Source organism: Tachyglossus aculeatus, chromosome 2 (assembly GCF_015852505.1).
Source record: "Tachyglossus aculeatus isolate mTacAcu1 chromosome 2, mTacAcu1.pri, whole genome shotgun sequence".
In the NCBI taxonomy this organism is placed as follows: Eukaryota; Metazoa; Chordata; class Mammalia; order Monotremata; family Tachyglossidae; genus Tachyglossus; species Tachyglossus aculeatus.
Genome location: NC_052067.1, coordinates 175,577,220 through 175,600,289, shown reverse-complemented (window position 1 = coordinate 175,600,289; position 23,070 = coordinate 175,577,220). Strand labels below are relative to the sequence as shown.

Genomic DNA, 23,070 nt, shown 5'->3' with positions numbered 1-23,070 from the left:
TATTATCATCTAGATGCTCCCAATTGCCCCCTTCCTCAGTGTGATCCACAAGGCTCCGTTCAACTCCACATTCCATTTCTCCCATTCCTCTTTAGAAACCATCTCTTGTCTCTCATGTCCCCATCCTCCAGCTCTGTAACTTCTGTCCCTTGCACAGTCCCCCAATCCCCACAAACTCATCACTCTCCCCCTCCAACTCAGCAGATGCCTCCACTTCTCTATCAGGAGGGGGCAGTATGATCTTTGAACAGCTTTTAGCTCTTCCCTTTTCTACATTTAACTCTTCCCCCAAAAGTGGCTACATCCTTGACTGCATCACTTACCTTTCCCCACCATGTGCTCCGGGCCAGTGCTGTTGGTGGCTATTTTTCTCCTGGTAGCAGGTGAGTCCTGGGTGCAGATGGGAAATCCCAGCCTGGGCTGGCCCACCCCCAGCTCCAGCCCTCCCTCTGGCAGCGTCTGGCCCCTGGGCACTGCCTCCTACTTTCTGTCTCCTTCCCCCGCAGGCCCCGTGGATGCTGGAGTTTCCCAGACCCCCAGACAACTGGTCACTGGGCAGGGACAGAACGTCGTGCTGAGCTGTGAGCCAGAAAAAGGCCACAGTTATCTTTACTGGTACCAACAACTTCCTGGACAGGAGCTGAACTTCCTCATTTATTTCCAGAATAATGATGCCGTAGACAAGTCAGGGATAAAAGATCCTCGATTCTCAGCCTTTCGCTCAGAGGGTTCCTCCTCCACCTTTTCCATCACCAAGGCAGTGGTGGGAGACACGGCTTCGTATTTCTGTGCGAGCAGCTTATCCACAGCAGTGCAGTCTCACTTCCTCCTAGGGCAAAAACAGTGTAGGAAACCTGGGAGCTGAGGACGATGTTGGCTTGAGAAATGTGACAACTTCAGGGTGCCCTGGGGAAAGACTAGTGACTTCCTCCACAAGCAAGAGATTGAAAGCCCAAATGTAATTGTTGTTGGGGTCCCTGTGATGGTCACTAAAGCTCTTACTAGTTTCTGAGCTCTGTCCTGCATGTGGATAGACAATAGGGGTGCAGTTTGTTCATCTACAACTCCCTCAACAGTTAATGAGTTCTGGGCAACTCTGTTTTTTCAGATTCTTCCAAAAAATCCACTTTTGTACCAGCCACACCTCTTGCCCCTTCCACTGATTGGTTTCCCCCTGGTGGAATCTGCCTGGAGTGCTTGTCACACCTATGCTAATCAATCAATAAATGAACGAAATTTATTGAGTGCTTAATGTGTGCAGAGCTAAATGCCTGGGAGAGTACAGTACAACAGAGTTGGTAGACCTGATCTCTGTCCACAACGAGCTTACAGTCTAGAGGGGGAGACAGACATTACTAGAAATAAATAGCAAATATGTATATAAGTGCTCTGGGGTTGTGGCAGGGGTGAATAAAGGGTGAAAACCCAAGTTCAAGGGCAACGCAAAAGTGAGTGGGAGAAAAGGAAATGAGGGTTTAGTCGGGGAAGACCTTTTGGAGGAGATGTGCTTTTGGGAAGAGTGATTGTCTGTCAAATAGGAAGAGGGAGGACATTCCTGGTCAGAGACAGGACATTAATGAGAGGCCAGTGGCAAGATAGATGGGATGGAAGTACAATCAGTAAGTTAGCAATAGAGGAGTGAAGTGTGTGGTCTGGGTTGTTGTAGGAGGGCAGTGAGGCAAGGAGGAGCAGGCAAGGTGATGGAATTCTTTAAAGTGGATGGCAGGGAGTTTCTGTTGTAGGTAGAGGTGGATGGGCAACCACCAGAAGTTCCTGAGAAGTGGGGAAACATGGACTGAGTGGTTTCGTAGGGAAAGATCCGGGCAGCAGAATGAAGTATGGACTAGAGTCGGGAGAGTCAGAAGGCAGGGAAGTCAGCAAGTAAGCTGATGTAGTAATCAATGTGGGATAGGATAAGTGCCTGGATTAACATGGTAGCAGTTTGGATGGAGAGGAAAGGGTGGATTTTAGTGATATTGACAAAGCTGTACTGACAGGATTTAAGGATAGACTAAATGTGTAAGTTAAATGAGAGAGATGAGTCAAGGATAATGCTAAGGTTGCGGGCCTGTGAAGCAAGAAGGATGGTGATGCTGTCTACAGTGATGGGAAAATTGGGGGAGGACAGGATTTGGAAGGGAAGATAAGGAGTTCTGTTTTGGACATGTTAAGTTTGAGATGGCTGCAGGACATCCAAATAGAGAAGTCCTGAAGGCAGGAGGAAATGCAGGCTTATAGAAAAGGAGGGAGATCAGGCAGGGAAATACAGATTTGGGAATCATCTGCAAAAAGGTGGTAGATGAACCATGGGACTGAATGAGTTCACCAAGGGAGTGGGTGTAGATGGAGTATAGAAGGGGACCCAGAATAGAGCCTTGATGGACTCCCACAGTTATGGGGTGAGAAGTGGAGGAGGAGCCCAAGAAAGAGACTGAGAAGGAGTGGTCAGAGAGATAGAAGAAGAACCAGGAGAGGACAGGGTCAGTGAAGACAAGATTGGATAATTCATTCATTCAATTGTATTTATTGAATGCTTACTGTGTGCAGAGCACTGTACTAAGAGCTTGGGAAGTACAAATCGGCAACATATAAAGATGGTCCCTACCCAACAATGGGCTCACAGTCTAGAAGGGGGAGACAGAAAACAAAACAAAACAAGTAGATGGGTGTCAGTGCCATCAGAATAAATAGAATTACAGCTATATATGCATCATTAATAAAATAAAGTAATAAATGTGTACAAATGTACACAAGTGTTGTGGGGAGGGGAAGGGGGTAGGGCAGAGGGAGGGGGGATGATGGGGAGGGGAGGAGGAGACAAAAAGGGGGGCTCAGTCTGGGAAGGCCTCCTGGAGGAGGTAAGATCTCAGTAGGGCTTTGAAGGGAGGAAGAGGGCTAGTTTGGCGGATTCATTCATTCATTCATTCAATCGTATTTACTGAGCGCTTACTATGTGCAGAGCACTGTATTAAGCACTTGGGAAGTACAAGTTGGCAACATAAAGAGATGGTCCCTACCCAACAGCGGGCTTACAGTCTAGAAGGGGGAGACAGACAACAAAACAAAACATATAAACCAAATAAAATAAATAGAATAAATATGTACAAGTTAAATAAATAAGTAGAGTAATAAATATGTACAAACATATATACATATGTACAGGCGCTGTGGGGAGGGGAAGGAGGTAAGGCAGGGGAATGGGGAGGGGGAGGAGGGGGAGAGGAAGGAGGGGGCTCAGTCTGGGAAGGCCTCCTGGAGGAGGTGAGCTCTCAGTAGGGCTTTGAAAGGAGGAAGAGAGCTAGCTTGGCGGATGTATGGAGGGAGGGCATTCCAGGCCAGAGACAGGATGGGGGCCAGGGGTCGACAGCGGGACAGGTGAGAATGAGGCACAGTGAGGAAGTTAGCGGCTGAGAAGTGGAGTGTGTGGGCTAGACTATAGAAGGAGAAAAGGGAGGTGGGGGGGGGGGAGGTGAGGTAGGAGGGGAGAGGTGAGGTAGGAGGGGATGTTTCCAGGTATTTCCTCCTGCCTTCAGGACTTCTCTATTTGGATGTCCTGCAGACACCTCAAACTTAACATGTCCAAAACAGAACTCCTTATCTTCCCTTCCAAATCCTGTCCTCCCCTTGATTTTCCCATTACTGTAGACAACACCACCATCCTGGATAATGTTTCCAGGAGAAGGGGATGGTCGACAGTGTTGAAGGCAGCTGAGAGGTCAAGAAAGATTACAATAGAGTTGAGGCCATTGGTTTTGACAAGATGAAAATCATTGGTAACCTTTGAGAGAAGCAGTTTCTGTGGACTAAAGGGAGTAGAAGCCAGATTGGAGAGTGCCAATGAGACAATTGGAGGAGAGGAAGTGGAGACAGTAGGTGTAGACAATTCAGTCAAAGAGATGGGAGAGGAATGGTAGAAGGGAGATGGGGTAATAACTGGAGGGAACCATATGGTCAATGGAAGGGTTTTTTAGGGTAGGGGAAACATGACCATGCTTGAAAGCAGTGGGGAAGAAGCCACTGGGGAATGTACATATTTATTACTCCATTTGTTTATTTATTTTATTTGTACGTATTTATTCTATTTATTTTATTTTGTTAATATGTTTTGTTCTGTTTTGTCTGTCTCCCCCTTTTAGACTGTGAGCCTACTGTTGAGTAGGAACCATCTCTATATGTTGCCAACTTGTACTTCCCAAGTGCTTAGTACAGTGCTCAGCACACAGTAAGCGCTCAATAAATATGATTGAATGAATGATGATAATGGTGGTATTTGTTCAGTGCTTACTATGTGTCAAGCACTGTTCTAAGCACTGGGGTACATACAAGATAATAAGGTTGGACATAGTCCCACATGGGGCTCAGAACCTTAATCCCCATTTTACATATGAGGTGACTGAGGTACAGAGAAGTGAAGTGACTTGCCCAAAGTCACACAGCAGACAAGTGGCAGAGTCAGGATTAGAACCCAGTTCCTTCTGACTTCCAGGACCGTACTCTATCCACTAGGCCATGCTGTTTCCCATTCATGAATGCACACAGACACGCTTCAAAGTCGAAGACAACACCAGTATAAGTGAAGTTCAGTTAACGATTCCTTCCTAAAATCACATCTCCTCCAGGAGGCCCCCTCTGACTAAGCCCTCATTTCCCCTATCTGCCCTCCCCTCTGCATTGATTATGCCCTTGGCTGGGTCCTCCTTTAGCACTTTGTTACTCACTCGAGCCCCAAAGGACTTTTGTACTTCCCAAGCGCTTAGTACAGTGCTCTGCACATAGTAAGCGCTCAATAAATATGATTGATGATGATGATGATGTACATATCCTTGTACATTCCTATTTCCTCTATCTGTAATTTATTTTAAAGCTTGTCTCCCTCTGTAGACTGTAAGCTATGTCAAGCCCTGTTCTAAGCGGTATTGTAGATACAAGTTAATAAGATTGGACACAGTCCCTGTCCCTCATGGGACTTACATTCTTAGTGGAAGGGAGAACAGGTATTCAATCCTCATTTTGCAGTTAAGGATACTGAGACCCAGAGAAGTTAAGTGACTTGCCCGAAATCACACAGCAGTCGGGCAGATCTGGGATTAGCACCCAGTTCCTCTGACTCCCAGTCCTGTACTCTTTCCACTAGGCCACACTGTATGCTAAGGTACGCTCTCAAGCTCTTAGCACAAAGCCCTACACAGGGGAAGTGCTCAAGAAAAAGTGCTCAAGAAAAACTATTGATAGACTGGCTGTTGGAGTGACTCGTATTCATTCAATTGTAGTTATTGAGCACTTGCTGTGTACAGAGCACTGTACTAAGTACTTGGAAAGTGCAATTCAGCAGTAAACAGAGACAATCCCTGCCCACAACGGGATTACAGTCTAAAAAGAGTGGCTAGTTGGGGCAACTTTATGAGAGGGTCCGGAAGACAGATGGTCTGTGATGAGGTCACCAGTTGGGAGCCAGAGTGAGTGACCAATCACAGGGCTCCTGTGCCAGATTGGGTCATTTTACAACTAGAGCTAAGAAAAGCAGTAGAGGAAGCAGTATGGCCTAGTGGATGATAGAACACGGGCCTGGAAGTCAAGAGGATCGGGGTTCTAATCCTGGTCTGCTTTGTGATCTTGGGCAAGTCACTTAACTTCTCTTTGCCTCAGTTACCTCCTCTGTGAAAAGGGGATTAAGACTGTGTGCCCCTTTTGAGACATGGACAGTATCCAACTCGATTAAGTTGTACTTCAGTTCTTAGTAAAGTGCCTGGCACATTGTGAACACTTAAAAAATACCATAAAAAGGCAGAGATTGCCATGGGGAGTTCAGGTCTAAGATTAGTGACCCAATCCCTAGGGCGGGCAGGGGTCATTGCAAGGACTTTCAGGAATGACAGGTTGATCAGGACAGTCCTGAGGATAAGGGCTCCTCACTTTTCTCATCTGTGCTGCTTCTGCTTTTAACTTACTGTAGACATGGGAGCCTCTTATTAACAAGATCTGCCTCTGGTCATTCCACACTAACAATTAACAATTACCATCTAGTGTTGGTCTCAATTCTCCTTGTGTCCTCTCTTTTATTTTTTATGTCAGAACTTCCCTGATGATTAGGGATGGTGTGTAATTCCCAGCTTTGAGTTCTTTCCCTGTGCTAACTACAGTGGGCTGCACGCAGTAAGCAACAAATATGATTACCACCACAACACCACCATCATGGTGATCGCGATCATAATTATTACCACCACCCAGAACCATTATGGTTTGCTTGCAACGCGGAGGGGAGAGATTTCTAAATGGCCCCATGGTTGATTCCATCCTACAATGAACAGTTGCCCAGAGGCTCAACAACTCTTTAGCAGCAGAGCAGAGAGAATAGTGCACACAGCTTTGGGGCATGTAAACACCAAGAAGCAACCAAAGTTGTCACATGTCAGGGATCTTGCCCCCCAAGAAAAGGGTCTCCCCTCAGCCCTGACAAATGAGCCCAACTCTCAACCGAGGGGGCCCCAGGTTTCAGGTAAATGACACAGTCATCTTCAACAAACAACACAGAGACAGACAGAGAGGTGTAGCCACACCCAGGGTTTCTGTGAGGCCATAGCTCCACCCCCACACTGTACATTCAGAAGATACCCCAGTCCAGCCATGACCGCGCTATGGACCTCGGGCCAGTGTAGTTGGTGGCCCTTTCTGTCCTGGGAGCAGGTAAGTCTTGGGCGCAGATGGGAAATCCCCTGACTAGGCTGACCGGGCACCAGATCCAGGCCTTTCCCTGGCAGCATCTGTCCCCGGGCCCTTGCCTCCTGCTTTCTGTCCCTTCCCACATAGGTCCTGCCGATGCTGAAGTTGCAGATGTCAGAGTCACCCAGACCCCCCGATACCTGATTTATCACCTCTTTCAGGAGGCCTTCCCAGACTGAGCCCGCTCCTTCCTCTCCCCCTCCTCCCAGTCCTCATCCCCCCGACTTACCTCCTTCCCCTCTCCACAGTACCTGTATATATATATATATATATATATGTTTGTACATATTTATTACTCTATTTATTTTACTTGTATATATTCTATTTATTTTATTTTGTTAATATGTTTTGTTGTCTGTCTCCCCCTTCTAGACTGTGAGCCCGCTGTTGGGTAGGGACCGTCTCTATATGTTGCCAACTTGTACTTCCCAAGTGCTTAGTACAGTGTTCTGCTCACAGTAAGTGCTCAATAAAGACGATTGAATGAATGAATGAATGAATGATGTTCCGGAGAGGGACGGTGATGCTGAGCTGTGCACAGAACAAGGACCACGACTTCATGTACTGGTACTGGCAGGACCCGGGGCTGGGGCTGCAGCTGATCCATTTCTCCCAGACAAAAGGCCATACCCAGGAGGGAGACATCCAGCAAGGATATTCGGTTTCTTGGAAGGAGAAGGCATTCTTCCCCTTGACCCTAGATTCTGCGGGCATGAGCCAGTCGTTGCTGTATTTCTGCATGAGCAGTGTAACGACAGCACTGCAGCGTCCCCTCCGCTCTGTGCACAAACCTCCCCCAGCTTGGGGTAGGAAGCAGGAGGCTGGGAGGGGGCTGAAGGCCCACAGACCTTCCTCAGCCTCCGACTTGTTGGACAAGGGCTGGACATCCTTGTCCCCGAGACCAGCTGCAGGGCAGGGTAGGAGCAGAAAAGTCATACCTAACTGTCAACAATAAGAACAACCGACACAACAATATCACGGATGAAGATGACAACAACCATGAGATGTGGCTGATCCATACCTCAACCATGGGTCCTGAAAAATCACCATCAGTTCCATCGTTGCCAGACTCCCACCCTCTCCCTGTGCGGGAACTTTCACCTCTCTTCCCCTTGTTTCCATCCCTGTCCTGATTCTCCCTCCAAAAATGTTAATAATAACAATAATGCTACTTATTAAGTGCTTAGTAAATGCCAAATTCTGAATTAAGCACTGGGATAGATACAAGATCATCAACATGAAGCTCATTGTCTAAGTAGGATTTAATTCCCATTTTCCAGATGTGAAACTGAGGCAAGGGATGGTGTGACTTGCATAAGATCCACCACAGACAAGTGGCAGAGGCAGGATTAGAACCCAGCTCTTCTGATTCCCAGACCTGTGCTCTGTCTACTAGGCCATGCTGCTTCCCAAAGACCCAACATCAACTCCGGTTCCCCTCCTGGCTACACTGAACCAATCCCTCCTTCTTTCCTGATTCTTGCTTATTCTCTCTCACCTGCAGCCTCCGCACTCTAGTTCTCCCTCTGATCCAGTAAGAGACCATCTCTTCCTTCCACTTGCCCATGGATCTAGTCTTTAATTTCCTCCAACCCGTGCTGACAATGCTCTGCCCTCCCAGCTGCTACTGCTGCTCCTTCTCCATCTCAGCAGGGTCACAGGCCTCAGCCAGGAGGGGGCAATATGACACTTGGCAGGCTTTTTTTAAATGGTATTTGTTAAGCGCTTACTATGTGCCAAGCACTGTTCTAAGCGCTGGGGTAGATACAAGGTAATCAGGTTGCCCCATGGGGCTCACAGTCTTAATCCCCATTTTACAGATGAAGTAACTGAGGCAAAGAGAAGTTAAGTGGCGTGCCCAAAGTCACATAGCAGACAAATGGCGGAGTTAGGATTAGTACCTACATCCTCTGATCCTCTTTTCACTAAGCCACGCTGCTTCTCCACCCAGTCGTTTCAAACTCCCAACTCTTCCCCCAACAGGCGCTTAGTATAGTGCTCTGCATACAGTAAGCACTCAGTAAATACGATTGATTGATTGATTCCCCCAAATCCTTCCCAGGCCGCCCCGTGACCCCATCCCTATGCTCCCAGGGGCCGTGAAAAACTGCAGGAGGAGCCAGTTCCCTTAGAAATAGTGAAGTGAACACACACGAAAAAAAAACCCGGAGCGGGATCAGAATCGTGGGAAGAGGGTCTCCGGGCTCACCCCCGACTGCCATTCCCCCAGGGGTGGTGCCAAAAAGCAGTATCAGTGACATCACAACACAAACCTAGCCAACCCAAACCACTGAAAATCTAAACTTAAGTGCCTCAATTTGGGAGACAGCCTAGTTCAGCCCCAACTCCACCATGGTCCCTGAGCCAGTGTGGTTGGTGGTCATTTGTGTCCTGGGAGCAGGTGAGTCCTGGGCGCAGATGGGAAATCCCCCAGCTGGGCTGGCCCTCCCCAGCTCCAGCCCTTTCCCTGGCAGCGTCTGGCCCCCTGGCCTCTGCCTCCTGATTTCTCTCTCCTTCTCCCACAGGCCCCGTGGATGCCGGAGTCACCCAGACTCCCAGATACCGGTTGGTCCGGTTGGAGGCAGAGGTGATGCTGAACTGTGCACAGAACATGGCCCACGAGGCCATGTACTGGTATCGGCAGGACCCGGGGCAGGGGCTGCGACTCATCCATTTCTCCAGGTTCCAAGGTTCTACTGAGCAAGGAGATATCCCACAGGGATATTCGGTCTCTCGGGAAAAGCAGGAACTCTTCCCCCTGACCCTGGCTTCTGCAGACATGAACCAGTCATCGCTGTATATCTGTGCGAGCAGTGTAACCACAGTGCTGCAGCATTCCCTCCGCCCAGTGCACAAACCTCCCCTGGCCCAGGGCAGGAAGCAGGAGGCCGGGAGGGGGCTGAAGACCCACAGACCTGACTCAGACTCTGACTCGCTGGACAAAGGCAGGACACCCTGGTTTCTGAGACCAGCTGAAGGACAGTTCCGGGGAGAAGACACAGTCGAACCTGATCTACTGCAGTAACGAAGACAAGTAATGATGTCAATCATGATGATAATGATGAGGACAGCCACGAAAATGACATTCATTCATTCATTCATTCATTCAATCGTATTTATTAAGTGCTTACTGGGAACAGAGCACTGGGAGTGAAGAGCTTGGGAATGAAAAATACAATAATAAAGAGTGACAGTCCCTGTCCACAATGAGCTCACAGTCTAGAGTGAAGGAGACAGGCAGAAATACAAATAAATAAAATTACAGATATATGTATAAATGCTGTGAGGCTGGGAGGGGAAGGGGGAAGAGGAAAGGGAGCAAGTCAGGGTGATGCAAAAGGGAGTGGGAGATGAGGAAAAGTGGGGCTTAGTCTAGGATGACCTCTTGCATCGGTTTCCTATGGGCATCACTGCCTCACCCCAACCCTGGTTGTGAGTAACCACCATCAGTCCCATCCTTGCCAGCCACCTGCCCACTCCCTGTGTGGGAATTTTCTCCTCTCTCCCCCTCACTGCCATCCTTGTCCTGATTCTCTCCCCAACAGAGACCCACCGTCTACCTCAGGTGCCCTAATGCCTTCTTTGAGCCAATCAGCTGTCTCTTTGTTGTTATATTGTATTTCCACAGGGGTTTAGTATAGTTTAGTATAGTTCAGTATAGTGACTTGCACACAGTAAGCGCTCAGTAAATACGATTGAATGAATTAATGGCTGTCTCCCCCTCTAGATTGTAAACTCGTTGTGGGCACTGAATAATAATAATAATGACGGCATTTGTTAAGCGCTTACTATGTGCAAAGCACTGTTCTAAGCACCGGGGGGGGGATACAAGGTGATCAGGTTGTCCCATGTGGGGCTCACAGTAATCATCCCCATTTTCCAGATAAGGTAACTGAGGGTCAGAGAAGTGAAGTGACTTGCCCAAGGTCACACAGCAGACATGTGGCAGAGGCGGGATTCGAACCCATGACCTCTGACTCCAAAGCCCGGGCTCTTTCCACTGAGCCACGCTGCTTCTCTGCTTGTTGTCTGCTTGTGTCTGCTTGTTGTTATGTTGTACTCTCCTGAGCGCTTATTATAGTGCTCTGCACACAATAAGCACTCAATAATACGATTGAATGAATGAACCCCCTCCCTGACACCCCCACACTCCTCTTCCTTTCCCAGGACCCACCTCATATCGAGACCCTACCTCTTGGTATGACAAAACTCTCCTCTGTCCCCTCCCTAGTTCCCCACCCCCAGGGTCTCTGGCTGCACCACTTTCTCTTGCCATTCCTGGGTCAGATCAGCTTTAAGACCTGCCAAATCCTCAAGGCATTTCCCCAGCCACAGCCCCAGGATCCATCCCAGGTCCTGGGGATTCCTAACCCCTGGCCTGAGGGGCAGCCCCGATCCCTGGGTGATGGAGGGTCTGGCCATGAAGGGGGTGGGGGGGATCAGGAAGCAGCTTCGAGGCTACCAAGAAGAGCCTGCAAGGGACTTCACACTGGTGAGAACACTGCAGGAGGAGGGAGTTCAGATTCAGAGAAGCAGCTTTGCTTAGTGGAATGACCACGGACTTGGGCATCAGAGGTCATGGGTCCTAATCCTGGTAACACCACTATCAGATGTGTGACTTTGGGCAAGTCACTCAACTCTCTGTGTCTCAGTTACCTCATCTGTAAAATGGGGATGAAGACTGTAAGCCCCATGTGGGACAACCTGATTACCTTGTATTCATTCAATCCTATTTACTGAACACTTACTGTGTGCAGAGCACTGTACTAAGTGCTTGGGAAGTACAGGTCGGCAACATATAGAGATGGTCACTACCCAACAATGGGCTTAAAGTCTAGAAGGGGGTGACAGACAACAAAACAAAGCATGTAAACAGGTGTCAAAACCATCAGAATAAATAGAATCATAGCTATATGCACATTATTAATGAAATAGAGTAGTAAATCCATACAAGTAAAATAAATAAAGTAATAAATATGTACAAATATATGTAAGTGCTGTGGGAAGGGGAAGGAGGTAGGGCAGAGGGGGGATGGGGAGGAGGAGAGAAAAAAGGGGGCTCAGTCTGGGAAGGCCTCTTGGAGGAGGTGAGCTCTCAGTAGGGCTTTGAAGGGAGGAAGAGAGCTACTTTGGCGGATGTGTGGAGGGAGGGCATTTCAGGCCAGGGGAAGGACGTGGGCCGGGGGTCGACAGCGGGACAGGCGAGAACGAGGCCCAGTGAGGAGGTTAGCAGCAGAGGAGCAGAGGGTGCAGGCTGGGCTGGAGAAGGAGAGAAGGGAGGTGAGGTGGGAGGGGGGGCGGTGAGGTGATGGAGAGCCTTAAAGCCGAGAGTGAGGAGTTTTTGCTTGATTCGTAGGTTGACAGGCAACCCCTGAAGATTTTTGAGAAGGGGAATGACATGCCCAGAGCATTTCTGTAGAAAGATAATCTGGTCAGCAGTATGAAGTATAGGCTGAAGTGGGGAGAGACAGGAGAATGGGAGATCAGAGAGGAGGCTGATGCAGCAATCCAGTCGGGATAGGATGAGAGATTGAACCAGCAAGGTAGCGATTTGGATGGAGAGGAAAGGGTGGATCTTGGCAATGTTGTGGAGGTGAGACCAGCAGGTTTTGGTGATGGATTGGATGTGAGGGGTGAATGAGAGAGCGGAGTCTAGGATGACACCGAGGTTGCGGGCTTGTGAGACGGAAAGGATGGTAGTGCCGTCTACAGTGATGGGAGAGTCAGGGAGAGGACAGAGTTAGGGAGGGAAGATAAGGAGCTCAGTCTTGGACATATTGAGTTTTAGATGGTGGGCAGACATCCAGATCATCATCATCAATCGTATTTATTGAGCGCTTACTGTGTACAGAGCACTGTACATAGATGGAGATGTCCTGAAGGCAGGAGGAGTTGCGAGCCTGGAGGGAGGGAGAGAGAACAGGGGAGGGGATGTAAATTTGGGTGTCATCGGTGTAGGGATGATAGTTGAAGCCATGGGAATGAATGAGTTCATCAAGTGAGTGAGTATAGATGGAGAACAGAAGCGGACCAAGAAATGACCCTTGAGGAACCCCTACAGTGAGGGGATGGGACGGGGAGGAGAAGCCCGTGAAGGAGACTGAGAACGAACAGCCTGAGAGATAAGAGGAGAACCAGGAGAGGACGGATTCTGTGAAGCCAAGGTTGTATCTACCCCAGCGCTTAGAACAGTGCTAGGCACTTAGTAAGTGCTTAACAAATACCATCATTATTAATTCAGATCTTCTGCTTATGTCGTTGTATGGCAAGCTTAACGCAGCCTATGGGGAAGAGAGCTCATTGTGACACCACACACGCGACCAACGGGACCTGAAGAATCCAAGCGCCACATTCTGGAGGAAATGCCCGACCCGGGAGATGCCCAGTCAAGCTCCTATCCCTCCATGGGCCCCGGGCCACTGTGGTTGGTGGCCATTTGTCTCCTGAGAGCAGGTGAGTCCTGGGCGCAGGCGAGAAATCCCCCGGCTGGGCTGTCTGGGCCCCAGCCAGCTCCAGCCCTTTCCCTGGCAGCTTCTGGCCCCCGGCCTCTGCCTTCCGACTTCTCTCTCCTTCCCCCGTGGGACCCGTGGATGCCAGAGTCACCCAGACCCCCAGACACCTGGTCACCGGCCGAGGGCAGAATGTGACCCTGAGTTGTAAACCCATCTCTGGACACCAATATGTGTTCTGGTACTGGCAGCAGGCAGGCCAGGAGCTGCAGTTCCTGATTTACTTCCAGAACTTGGTTATAATGGAAGAATCAGGGATGCCCAACAAACGCTTCTCAGCCAAGAACCAGGACTCATCTTGGAAGTTGGCAGTCCAGCACGCTGAACCTGGAGACTCCTCACAGTATTTCTGTGTGAGTAGTTCCTCCACAGAGCTAAGGCCCTGGCCCTGCCTCATACACATACCTCCCATCTGCACTAAGGGAGTTGGATGGAGGGAGAGTGCGAGGGGAGGGCTCGGAGGGAGGGGGGTCAAGACCAGCTATTCTCACGGAGAGTTGGACCGCCCCTCCCACACCCCTCCCCTCTGCCCCCGCCACCTGCTCCCCCATCCCACCTCCATCCGCTCCTGAACCCCGGCTTTGCAGCATCCTGCGGTGGGAGCTACTGGTGGGGAGGAAAGTAGGAGGATGCCCGACCTCTGGGTTTAAAGCTGGCTTCACACAGGAGAAACCAGGAGAAGCCGAGATAAACTGAGTGCAGGGTGGTGGGGGAGGGTGGTTAGTGCCGCAGCCTGGAAACAGGTATCAGAAGAGGCTCTCACGCCCACAGCTGTCTGTGAAAGCAGCTCAGAAAGGAACAGCAGATTCTCCTCCCCACCCGCCCCCACGACTTTCCTAAATGGCCAATTCTCCTCTGCATTTCCTTGAAACTGTTAATTATCATCCTTTCCCACCCTCAAGAGATAGAAACTAACACTACTGTGTCCAACCCGATTTGCTTGAATTCATCCCAGCACTTAGAACAGTGCCTGGCACATAACAAGTGCTTAACAAATACTATTATTATTGTTATTATTATTATTATTAATAAACCCTGACTGTCCATAGTGTCCTTTGTTACTGATAACATGTCCCATGGTTCCAGAATAATAATAATTATTATGATATTTGTTAAGTGCTTACTACGTGCTGAGCACTGTTCTAAGCACTGGGGTAGATACAAGGTAATCAGGATGTTCCATGTGGGGCTCACAGTCTTAATCCCCATTTTACAGATGAGGTATCTGAGGCACAGGGAAGTTAAGTGACTTGCCCAAGATCACACAGCAGACAAGTGATGGAGCCGGGATTAGAACCCACGTCCTATGACTCCTAAACCCGTGCTCTTGTCTCAAGCAACCAAGTCCTTAACCTCCCGCTAAAGCTCCATTGAAAAACAAAGGTGAGAGAGTTTCCGGGGTAAGGATTTGTCTTCAGTGTCTCAGGCCTCCGTGGCAGCTCCATGTGCTTTCTTGCCATTTGTCCTTGTCCTTTCCTCTGCTCAGAAACTCAACCACCGGTTTCAGGGTTCTCAACGTGTGTGTCTATTTCAGCTTTCCCCCTCTCCTCCCTATCCCACAGCTTAAAGTTGTGGTAGCTCTCAACCTGCCCTCCAACTTCAAGGCACTTTCAACTCTCCCTTCCCTGTTCAATACATTAAGTTGGGGACAGTGAACACTCAATAAATACTTTTAACACCATATCAGAATGGGACTCCCTCCCCACTCAGTCTGACAAAACCTCTTGCAAAGCTTCCAGCTCCTCCAGGATGGCTTTTCCTGCCTTACCCCTACTTCTCAGGGAAGCAGCATGGCTTTAGTGGAAAGAGCCCGGGCTTGGGAGTCAGAGGTCGTGGGTTCTAATCCCAACTCCACCACTTTTCATTCATTCATTCAATTGTATTTATTGAGCGCTTACTGTGTGCAGAGCACTGTACTAAGTGCTTGGGAAGTACAAGTTGGCAACATATAGAGACGGTCCCTACCCAACAGTGGGCTCACAGTCTAGATGGGGGAAACAGAGAATGAAACAAAACATATTAACAAAATAAAATAAATAGAATAAATATGTACAAATAAAATAAATAAATAAATAGAGTACTAAGTACATGCAAACATATATACATATATACAGGTGCTGTGGGGAGGGGAAGGAGGTAAGGCGGGGGGAATGGAGAGTGGGAGGAGGGGGAGAGAAAGGAGGAGGATCTGTGTGGGAAGGCTTCCTGGAGGAGGTGAGCTCTCAGTAGGGCCTTGAAGGGAGGAAGAGAGCTAGCTTGGTGGAAGTGCGGAGGGAAGACCACTTGTCTGCTGTGTGACTTTGGGCAAGTCACTTAACTTCTCCGGGCCTCAGTTACCTCACCTGTCAAAAGGAGATGAAGTCTGTGAGCCCCACGTGGGACAACCTGATAACCTTGCATATATCCCAGCACTTAGAACAGTGTTCAGCATAAACGCTTAACAAATACCATCATGATTATTCTCTTCCTGATATACACAATAGGTACCGTTCCCTGAGAAGTGTCTAGTTGTTCATTAATTCTCTTTATTTCACTAATCGTTTATTCATTATTCTTCTTTTCCACCTCTCACCTTCCCCCCACCCACCCACCTGCCCAGAGAGTTACTGGTAGTGTCTTCCTCCCCCAGCATCTTCTGCGCCCCTTACGGTTCAGCAAGGCTCTCCAGGGCAACCAGAAGGGGGCAGTATGACGCTGTGATAACTTTGAACTGTGAAGGTTGCTACTTTGCTCCTCGAGATTATAAACTCGTTGTGGGCAGGGTACATGTCTCTCAACTCTGCTTCTCCCAAGAGCTAAGTACAGTACTCAGAACAGTGCTGGGAACATAGTAAGCACTTAATAAATACCATAATAATAATGATTATTATTACTTTGCACACAGTAAGCGTTCAATAAATATGATTGATTGTTACTAGTAGCAAAATCTCCTTCAAATTTCCATGGTCCCGATATTTATAGGCTGAATAGCTTCTCCATAGTTCTGCCATTTTTGAAAAAGGGAAGAAGTTTCCCCCCTCTAGACTGTAAGCTGCTTGTGAGCAGGGAATGTGTTTACCAACTCTGTTGTATTGTACTCTCCCAAACTCCTAGTACAGTGTTCTGCCCACAACAAGTGCTCAATAAGTACGATTGATTGATTAAGGCTTGGTCAAAGTTGTGGTTGGCATGGACCAAGCTGTCCTGGAAAGGGATAGACATGAGTCCCAGAGTTTGAAGGCTGCTGAGTGGAATGCATTTTCCCCATAATGGCAAGAACTGGGAGGACTGGGAGAGTGACAGGGAAACAGAGGGCCCGGAGGAGCCAAAGCTCCTCGATGGAGCCCAAGGTGGAGAAGCAGTGCATGTCTCCCAGCCATTCTGCATCTTTTCCCAGAATGCCTGAGATATAATAATAATAATAATAATAATAATAATAATAACAATGGCATTTATTAAGTGCTTACTATGTGCAAAGCACTGTTCTAAGCGCTGGAGAGGTTACAAGGTGATCGGTTCTCCCACGGGGGGCTCACAGTCTTAATCCCCATTTTACAGATGAGGGAACTGAGACCTAGAGAAGTTAAGTGACTTGTCCACAGTCACACAGCTGACAATTGGCAGAGTCGGGATTTGAACCCATGACCTCTGACTCCAAAGCCCAAGCTCTTTCCACTGAGCCATGCTGCTTCTAATATATATGAGAAGCATATCTCTGTCTACGTGTTTTGTCACCTGTCTACTTGTTTTGTTTTGTTGTCTGTCTCCCCCTTCTAGACTGTGAGCCCGTTTTTGGGTAGGGACCGTCTCTATATGTTGCCGATTTGTACTTCCCGAGAGCTTAGTACAGTGATCTGCACATAAGTGCTCCATAAATACGGTTGAAAGAATGAACAAGTCTCCCAGCTGAGAACCTGGCGGCCTTCCGTCAGCTCCACAGGACCTGTCCATTCTCCGACCTCATCCAGCGCTTAGAACAGTGCACGGCATATAGTAAGCACTTGACAAATACCTTAATTACTATGGTTATTATTATCGTTCCCCAGGGGCGGTGCCAGCAGGCAGGGCAGTGACGTCGCACACAGAACCCAGTCAATCCAGAGCACAGAAACACTGAGCTTTGCAACTCCTCTAACAGGGGGAAACAGCCCCAAGCTGGAAGACGCCCCAGCCTGGCTCCCGCCCTGGGATGGACCCCAGGACATTCTGGTTCGTGGCCGTTTGTCTCCTGGGGGTGACCACGAACAACAGAGTCACACAAACCCCCAGATACCTGCTGTCCCAGAAGGGAGAGAACGTGACGCTGAGATGTGCCCTCATGTCTGGGCACTTGTATGGGTTCTGGTACCGTCAGGACCCGGGACAAGGCCTCCAGATGCTCTTCTCCTTCTACGATAAGGAAGAGCGAGAGAAAGGAGACGTTCCCAAGAGATTCACCGCTGAGCAGCCAGACACCTCTGTCCTGTGCCTCACGGTGAGCGTCCTGGCCCCGGAGGACTCCGCGGTGTACCTCTGCGCCAGCAGCAAGACACGGCGCTGCAGGGCCCGGCCCACCCCGGGCACAAACCTCCCCGCCTTGGCGGCTGCAGGGAGGGGCTGCCGGGAACAGAGGCCCCGCTCCGATTTAGGAAGTTTGGGTGGCTCATCTTTCCCCAAACAGCCCACCTGCACCCCTCGATAATAATAATGATGGTATTTGTTAAGCGCTTACTATATGCCAAGCACTGTTCTAAGAGCTGGGGTAGATACAAGGTAATCACGTTGTCCCACGGGGGGGGCTCACAGTCTTAATCCCCATTTTACAGATGAGGGAACTGAGGCAGAGAGAAGTTAAGTGACTTGCCCAAAGTCACACAGCTGACAAGTAGCGGATTCGGGATTCGAACCCACGACCTTTGACTCCCAAGCCCGTGCTCTTTCCACTAAGCCACGCTGCTTCTCCCTTCTCTCGTTGCCCTCAGACCTTGCTTTTCCAGCCTTTCCCTTTCGGCCGGCGGCTGCAGCCCCTCCTGCTAAGGGCACAGTCATTTCCCCGTTTCCTTCCTCAACGGTCTCCTCTGATGTGGGGGAGGGCGTGCAGAGTGAAGAGGAGGAAGAGGCGGGACACTATCCAGAGTAGATACCCCCTTGTTCAACGGAGAACACGTGTGATCACACACACACACACACACACACACACACTCACACACAAACACACACAGACCCTAGCCCACCTCCCCACCAAACTGACACCTCCTTGCAACCCCATCCGGTAGCTCCGCACTCCAGGACTTCACCGGGCAGTCACAGATGGCACTGGTCCAGTAATCACCGTGGGCAGTGGGGCTGATTGGATGTGGCCTGGCGGACCCTGAAAGGGGTCAGGGCCTCTGTCCTCTCACGCCTGGATTTGGCTCCTATTATGATCTTTTGCCAGTCAAACTGGATTCTTCTGCAGCTGTGGGCAGGAGTCCCTTTCTCTTCACCCCCTCCGCATTGGGGAGGCTCCCCTACATGAGGGGTCCATCACTGACCTGATGTTGCTGCCTGGATAATAATGATAATAACAATAACAATAACAATAATAATAATAATAATAATAAAGACATTTATTAAGTGCTTATTACATGCCAGGCACTGTAAGCACTGGGTGGATCCAAGCAATCGGGTTGGACACAGTTCCTGTCCCATGTGGGGCTCACTGTCTCAATCCCCATTTTCCAAATGAGGTCACTGAGGCCCAGAGAAGTGAAGTGACTTTCCCAAGGTCGCACAGCAGACAAGTGGGGGAGTTGACATTAGAACCCATGACCTTCTGACCTTCTGACTCCAGGCATGGGCTCTATCCACTACACCACACTGCTTCTCTAAAATCTCTGAGATTGCCTGGATCACTGCCAATCTCAGGGCAGGAATTAGGGCATTTTAGGATCAGGAAACCCTCCAGGACCACTGTACAGAGGAATGGAGAAGCTTTTAGGGAGGGGGAAGTTCCACCATCTAGAAAGTTATCTGCTTTAGTGGCAAAACTGAAAACCAAGGTGCCCTAGTGGAAGGAGTCATGGCACCTAGGTTCTAATTTCGGTTCTGCCATTTCCTTGCTGTGTGAACTTGTGCCAGTCACTTAAATTTTCTGTACCTTTGTTTTTTATCTGTAAAATGGCAGTGCATCTACCCCATAAATTAATACAATTCTTGAAAAATAGTATGTATTTAAGCAATACTACTATTTGAATTAGGTGATTTGAATGCAGCTTCGTTTGAAAGTTCTGTTGTTGCTGTACTAGGAGACTGTTGGCAGCAGTGCAGTGAGATACTGGGCACCCATGCGGAAAGATGGAATGTGAGAAACGAGCTCATACCCTTATCCCTGTGCTCCCAGGGGCTCTGAGAAGTTGCGGGAGGAGCCAGTTCCCCTAGGAACAGGGACATGGACATGTAAAACCCCTCAGTGGGATCAGAATTGTGGGAGAGGGTCTCCAGGCTCCCTCTCCTCTGCCATTCGTCTAGGGGCGGTGTCAGCAGGCAGGGGCAGTGACATCAAACACAGACCTACCCAACCCAGACCACTGAAATTCTAAGATTCAGCGACTCATGACGGGAGACGCCCAGTCCGGCCCTGACCCTACCATGGACCCCGGGCTAGTGTGGCTGGTGGCCGTTTGTGTCCTGGGAGCAGGTGAGTCCTGGGCACAGATGGAAGGAAATCCCCCGACTGGCCTGTCCGGGCCCCAGTGCCAGCCCTTTCCCTCGCACCGTCTGGCCCTCTGCCTCTGCCTCCCTACTTCTCTATCCTTCCCCCATAGGTTCTGCAGACGCCGGAATCACCCAGGCTCCCAGACACCTGGTCTCCGGTCAGGGACAGAATGTGACCCTGAGTTGTGAGCAGGACCAGAACCACAATGCCATGTACTGGTACCGGCAGGACCCGGGACTAGGCCCCCAGAGGCTCTTCTACTTCTATAATAAAGAACAGCAAGACAAAGGAAATATTCCCGAGAGATTCGTCGCTGAGCAGCCAGATAAATCTATCCTGCGCCTCACAGTGAGCGTGCTGGCCCGGGAGGACTCCGCGCTATACCTCTGCGCCAGCAGCCAGGACACGGCGCTGCGGGGCCCGGCCCGCCCCCTGCACAAACCGACCCCTCCCCATCGCCGCCAGGACGGGGAGGGGGATGCCGGGAGCAGAGACCCCCCGCCCCATTTCAGAGGGTCTCAGGAACACCCACCCCGATGGGGCCTCTGACTTTGGAGTTCTCCCCGCTATCCCCACCTGCGCCCCCTCCCCACTGCGGCCCCTCGATGCCCTCAGACCCGGCTTTTCCGGCCTCCCCTTTCGCCCGGTGGCTGCAGCCCCTCCCTCTGAGGGCAGAGACACTTCCCCCCGTTTCCTGCCCCAACGGCCCCTCTGATGACGGGGAGGGAGCGCAGAGCGGAGAGCGGGAGGAGGCGGGACACCTCCCAGGATGGAGCTTTCGGGATCTCTCTCTCTCTCTCTCTCTCTCTCTCTCTCTCTCTCTCTCTCTCACACACACACACACACACACACACACACACACACACACACGTATACAGACGCTGGCCCACCTCTCCACCTGTCTGACCTCTCCGGCAGCCCCATCGGGTAGCTCCACACACCGTCCACCGCCTCGCCGGGTACAGACGACACTGGTCCAGTAGTCACCGTGGGCAATGGGGCTGGTTCATTCATTCATTCATTCATTCAATCGTATTTTTTGAGCGCTTACTGTGTGCAGAGCACTGTACTAAGCGCTTGGGAAGTACATGCCGGCAACATATAGAGACTGTCCCTAGGTAGGGACTGTCTCTATGTGTTGCCAATTTGTACTTCCCAAGCGCTTAGTACAGTGCTCTGCACATAGTAAGCGCTCAATAAATACGATTGATGATGATGATGATGATGTCCCTACCCAACAATGGGTTCACAGTCTAGAAGGAGGAGCCAGACAACAAAACAAAACATGTAGACAGGTGTCAAAATCGTCAGAACAAATAGAATCAAGGCTATATGCACATCATTAACAAAATAAATAGAATAGTAAATATGTACAAGTAAAAAAATAGAGTAATAAATCTGTACAAATATATACTAGTGCTGTGGGGAGGGGAAGGAAGTAGGGCGGTGGGGATGGAGGGGAGAGGAAGGAGGGGGCTCAGTCTGGGAAGGCCTCCTGGAGGAGGTGAGCTCTCTGTAGGGCTTTGAAGGGAGGAAGAGAGCTAGCTTGGCGGATGTGTGGAGGGAAGGCATTCCAGGCCAGGGGAATGACGTGGGCCGGGGGTCGACGGTGGGACAGGCAAGAACGAGGCACAGTGAGGAGGTTAGTGGTAGTAGAGGAGTGGAGGGTGCGGGCTGCGCTGTAGGAGAGAAGGGAGGTGAGGTAGGAGGGGGCCAGGTGATGGAGAGCCTTGAAGCCGAGTGAGGAGTTTTTGCTTGATCCATAGGTTGACAGGCAGCCACTGGAGATTTTTGAGGAGGGGAGTAACATGTCCAAAGCATTTCTGCACAAAGATAACCCGGGCAGCAGAGTGAAGGATAGACTGAAGTGGGGAGAGACAGGAGAATGGGAGATCAGAGAGGAGGCTGATGCAGTAATCCAGTCGGGATAGGATGAGAAATTGAACCAGCAAGGTAGTGATTTGGATGGAGAGGAAAGGGCGGATCTTGGTGATGTTGTGGAGGTGGTTGGACGTGGCTGGGCTGACATCTGAGGATGGCCAGATCTTCTGTCCTCTAATGCCTGAATTTGGCTCATACAGAGATCTGGTGCTGGTCAAACTGGACTCATCCACAACTGCTGATAGGAGCCCCTCCTCACTACTCATCACCCACTCCCACAGGGGTCCATCACTGACCAGATGGCTCCACCTGGATCACAGCTAATTCCAGGGGAGGAATTAGGAAAACAGGAAGCCACAACGAAGAGCCTTTTTCACTTTGGGTCCTGAAGCCTCGGACCCGGGAGTGAAACCCCATCTGCAGGGTTGACCAGGGTCTCACTGAGAAGGGTTATGTCCAGCAGGGGATGGGACTAGGTCATAACAGGATCAGGAAACCCTCCAGGATCACTGAAGGGAGGAAAAGAGAGGCTATGGGAGAGGGGAAAGATCCTCGAAGTGGAAAATTATCTGCCTTAGGTAAAGGCAAAGCTGAAAAACAGCGTTTCCTAGGAGAAAGACTCATAACACCTAGATTTTAATCCCAGTTCCACCATTTGCCTGCTGTGTGACCTTGGACCAATCATTTAACTTCTCTGTGCCTCGGTTTCTCCATCTGTAAAATAACGATTAAAGATCTGTTCTTCCTCCCCCTTAGAATGTAAGCTTCATGTGGGACAGGGACTGTGTCCAGCTAACTATTTTATATCTGCCCTAGAAATAAATACAATTTTTGGAAAATAGTAAGCATTTACTCTCGGCTTCAAGGCTCTCCATCACCTAGCCCACTCCTATCTCACTTCCCTTCTTTTCTTCTACAGCCCAGCCCGCACCCTCCACTCCTCTGCCACTGACTTCCTCACTGTGCCTCGTTCTCGCCTGTCCCGCCGTCGACCCCCGGCCCACGTCCTCCCCCTGGCCTAGAATGCCTTCCCTCTGCACATCCACCAAGCTAGCTCTCTTCCTCCCTTCAAAGCTCTACTGAGAGCTCACCTCCTCCAGGAGGCCTTCCCAGACTGAGCCCCCCCTTCCTCTCCCCCTCCCCATCTCCCCCACCCTACCTCCTTCCCCTCCCCACAGCACCTGTATATGTTTGTACAGATTTATAACTCTACTTATTTTACTTGTACATATTTACTATTCTATTTATTTTATTTTGTTAATATGCTTTGTTTTGTTGTCTGTCTCCCCCTTCTAGACTGTGAAC

At 49.8% G+C, this 23,070-nt stretch overlaps 2 gene segments (V, D, J or C); both read left to right on the top strand.

Moving 5' to 3' along the window:
- The first annotated feature begins 171 nt into the window (after window positions 1-171).
- Window positions 172-1,168, top strand: LOC119945454. The segment is given in 2 exon segments: window positions 172-383; window positions 507-1,168. Coding segments are annotated over 2 exon segments (408 nt in total).
- An 11,923-nt stretch (window positions 1,169-13,091) lies between these two features.
- Window positions 13,092-22,089, top strand: LOC119944264. The segment is given in 4 exon segments: window positions 13,092-13,173; window positions 19,698-19,866; window positions 19,994-20,399; window positions 21,966-22,089. Coding segments are annotated over 3 exon segments (615 nt in total).
- The last annotated feature ends 981 nt before the right edge of the window (window positions 22,090-23,070 follow it).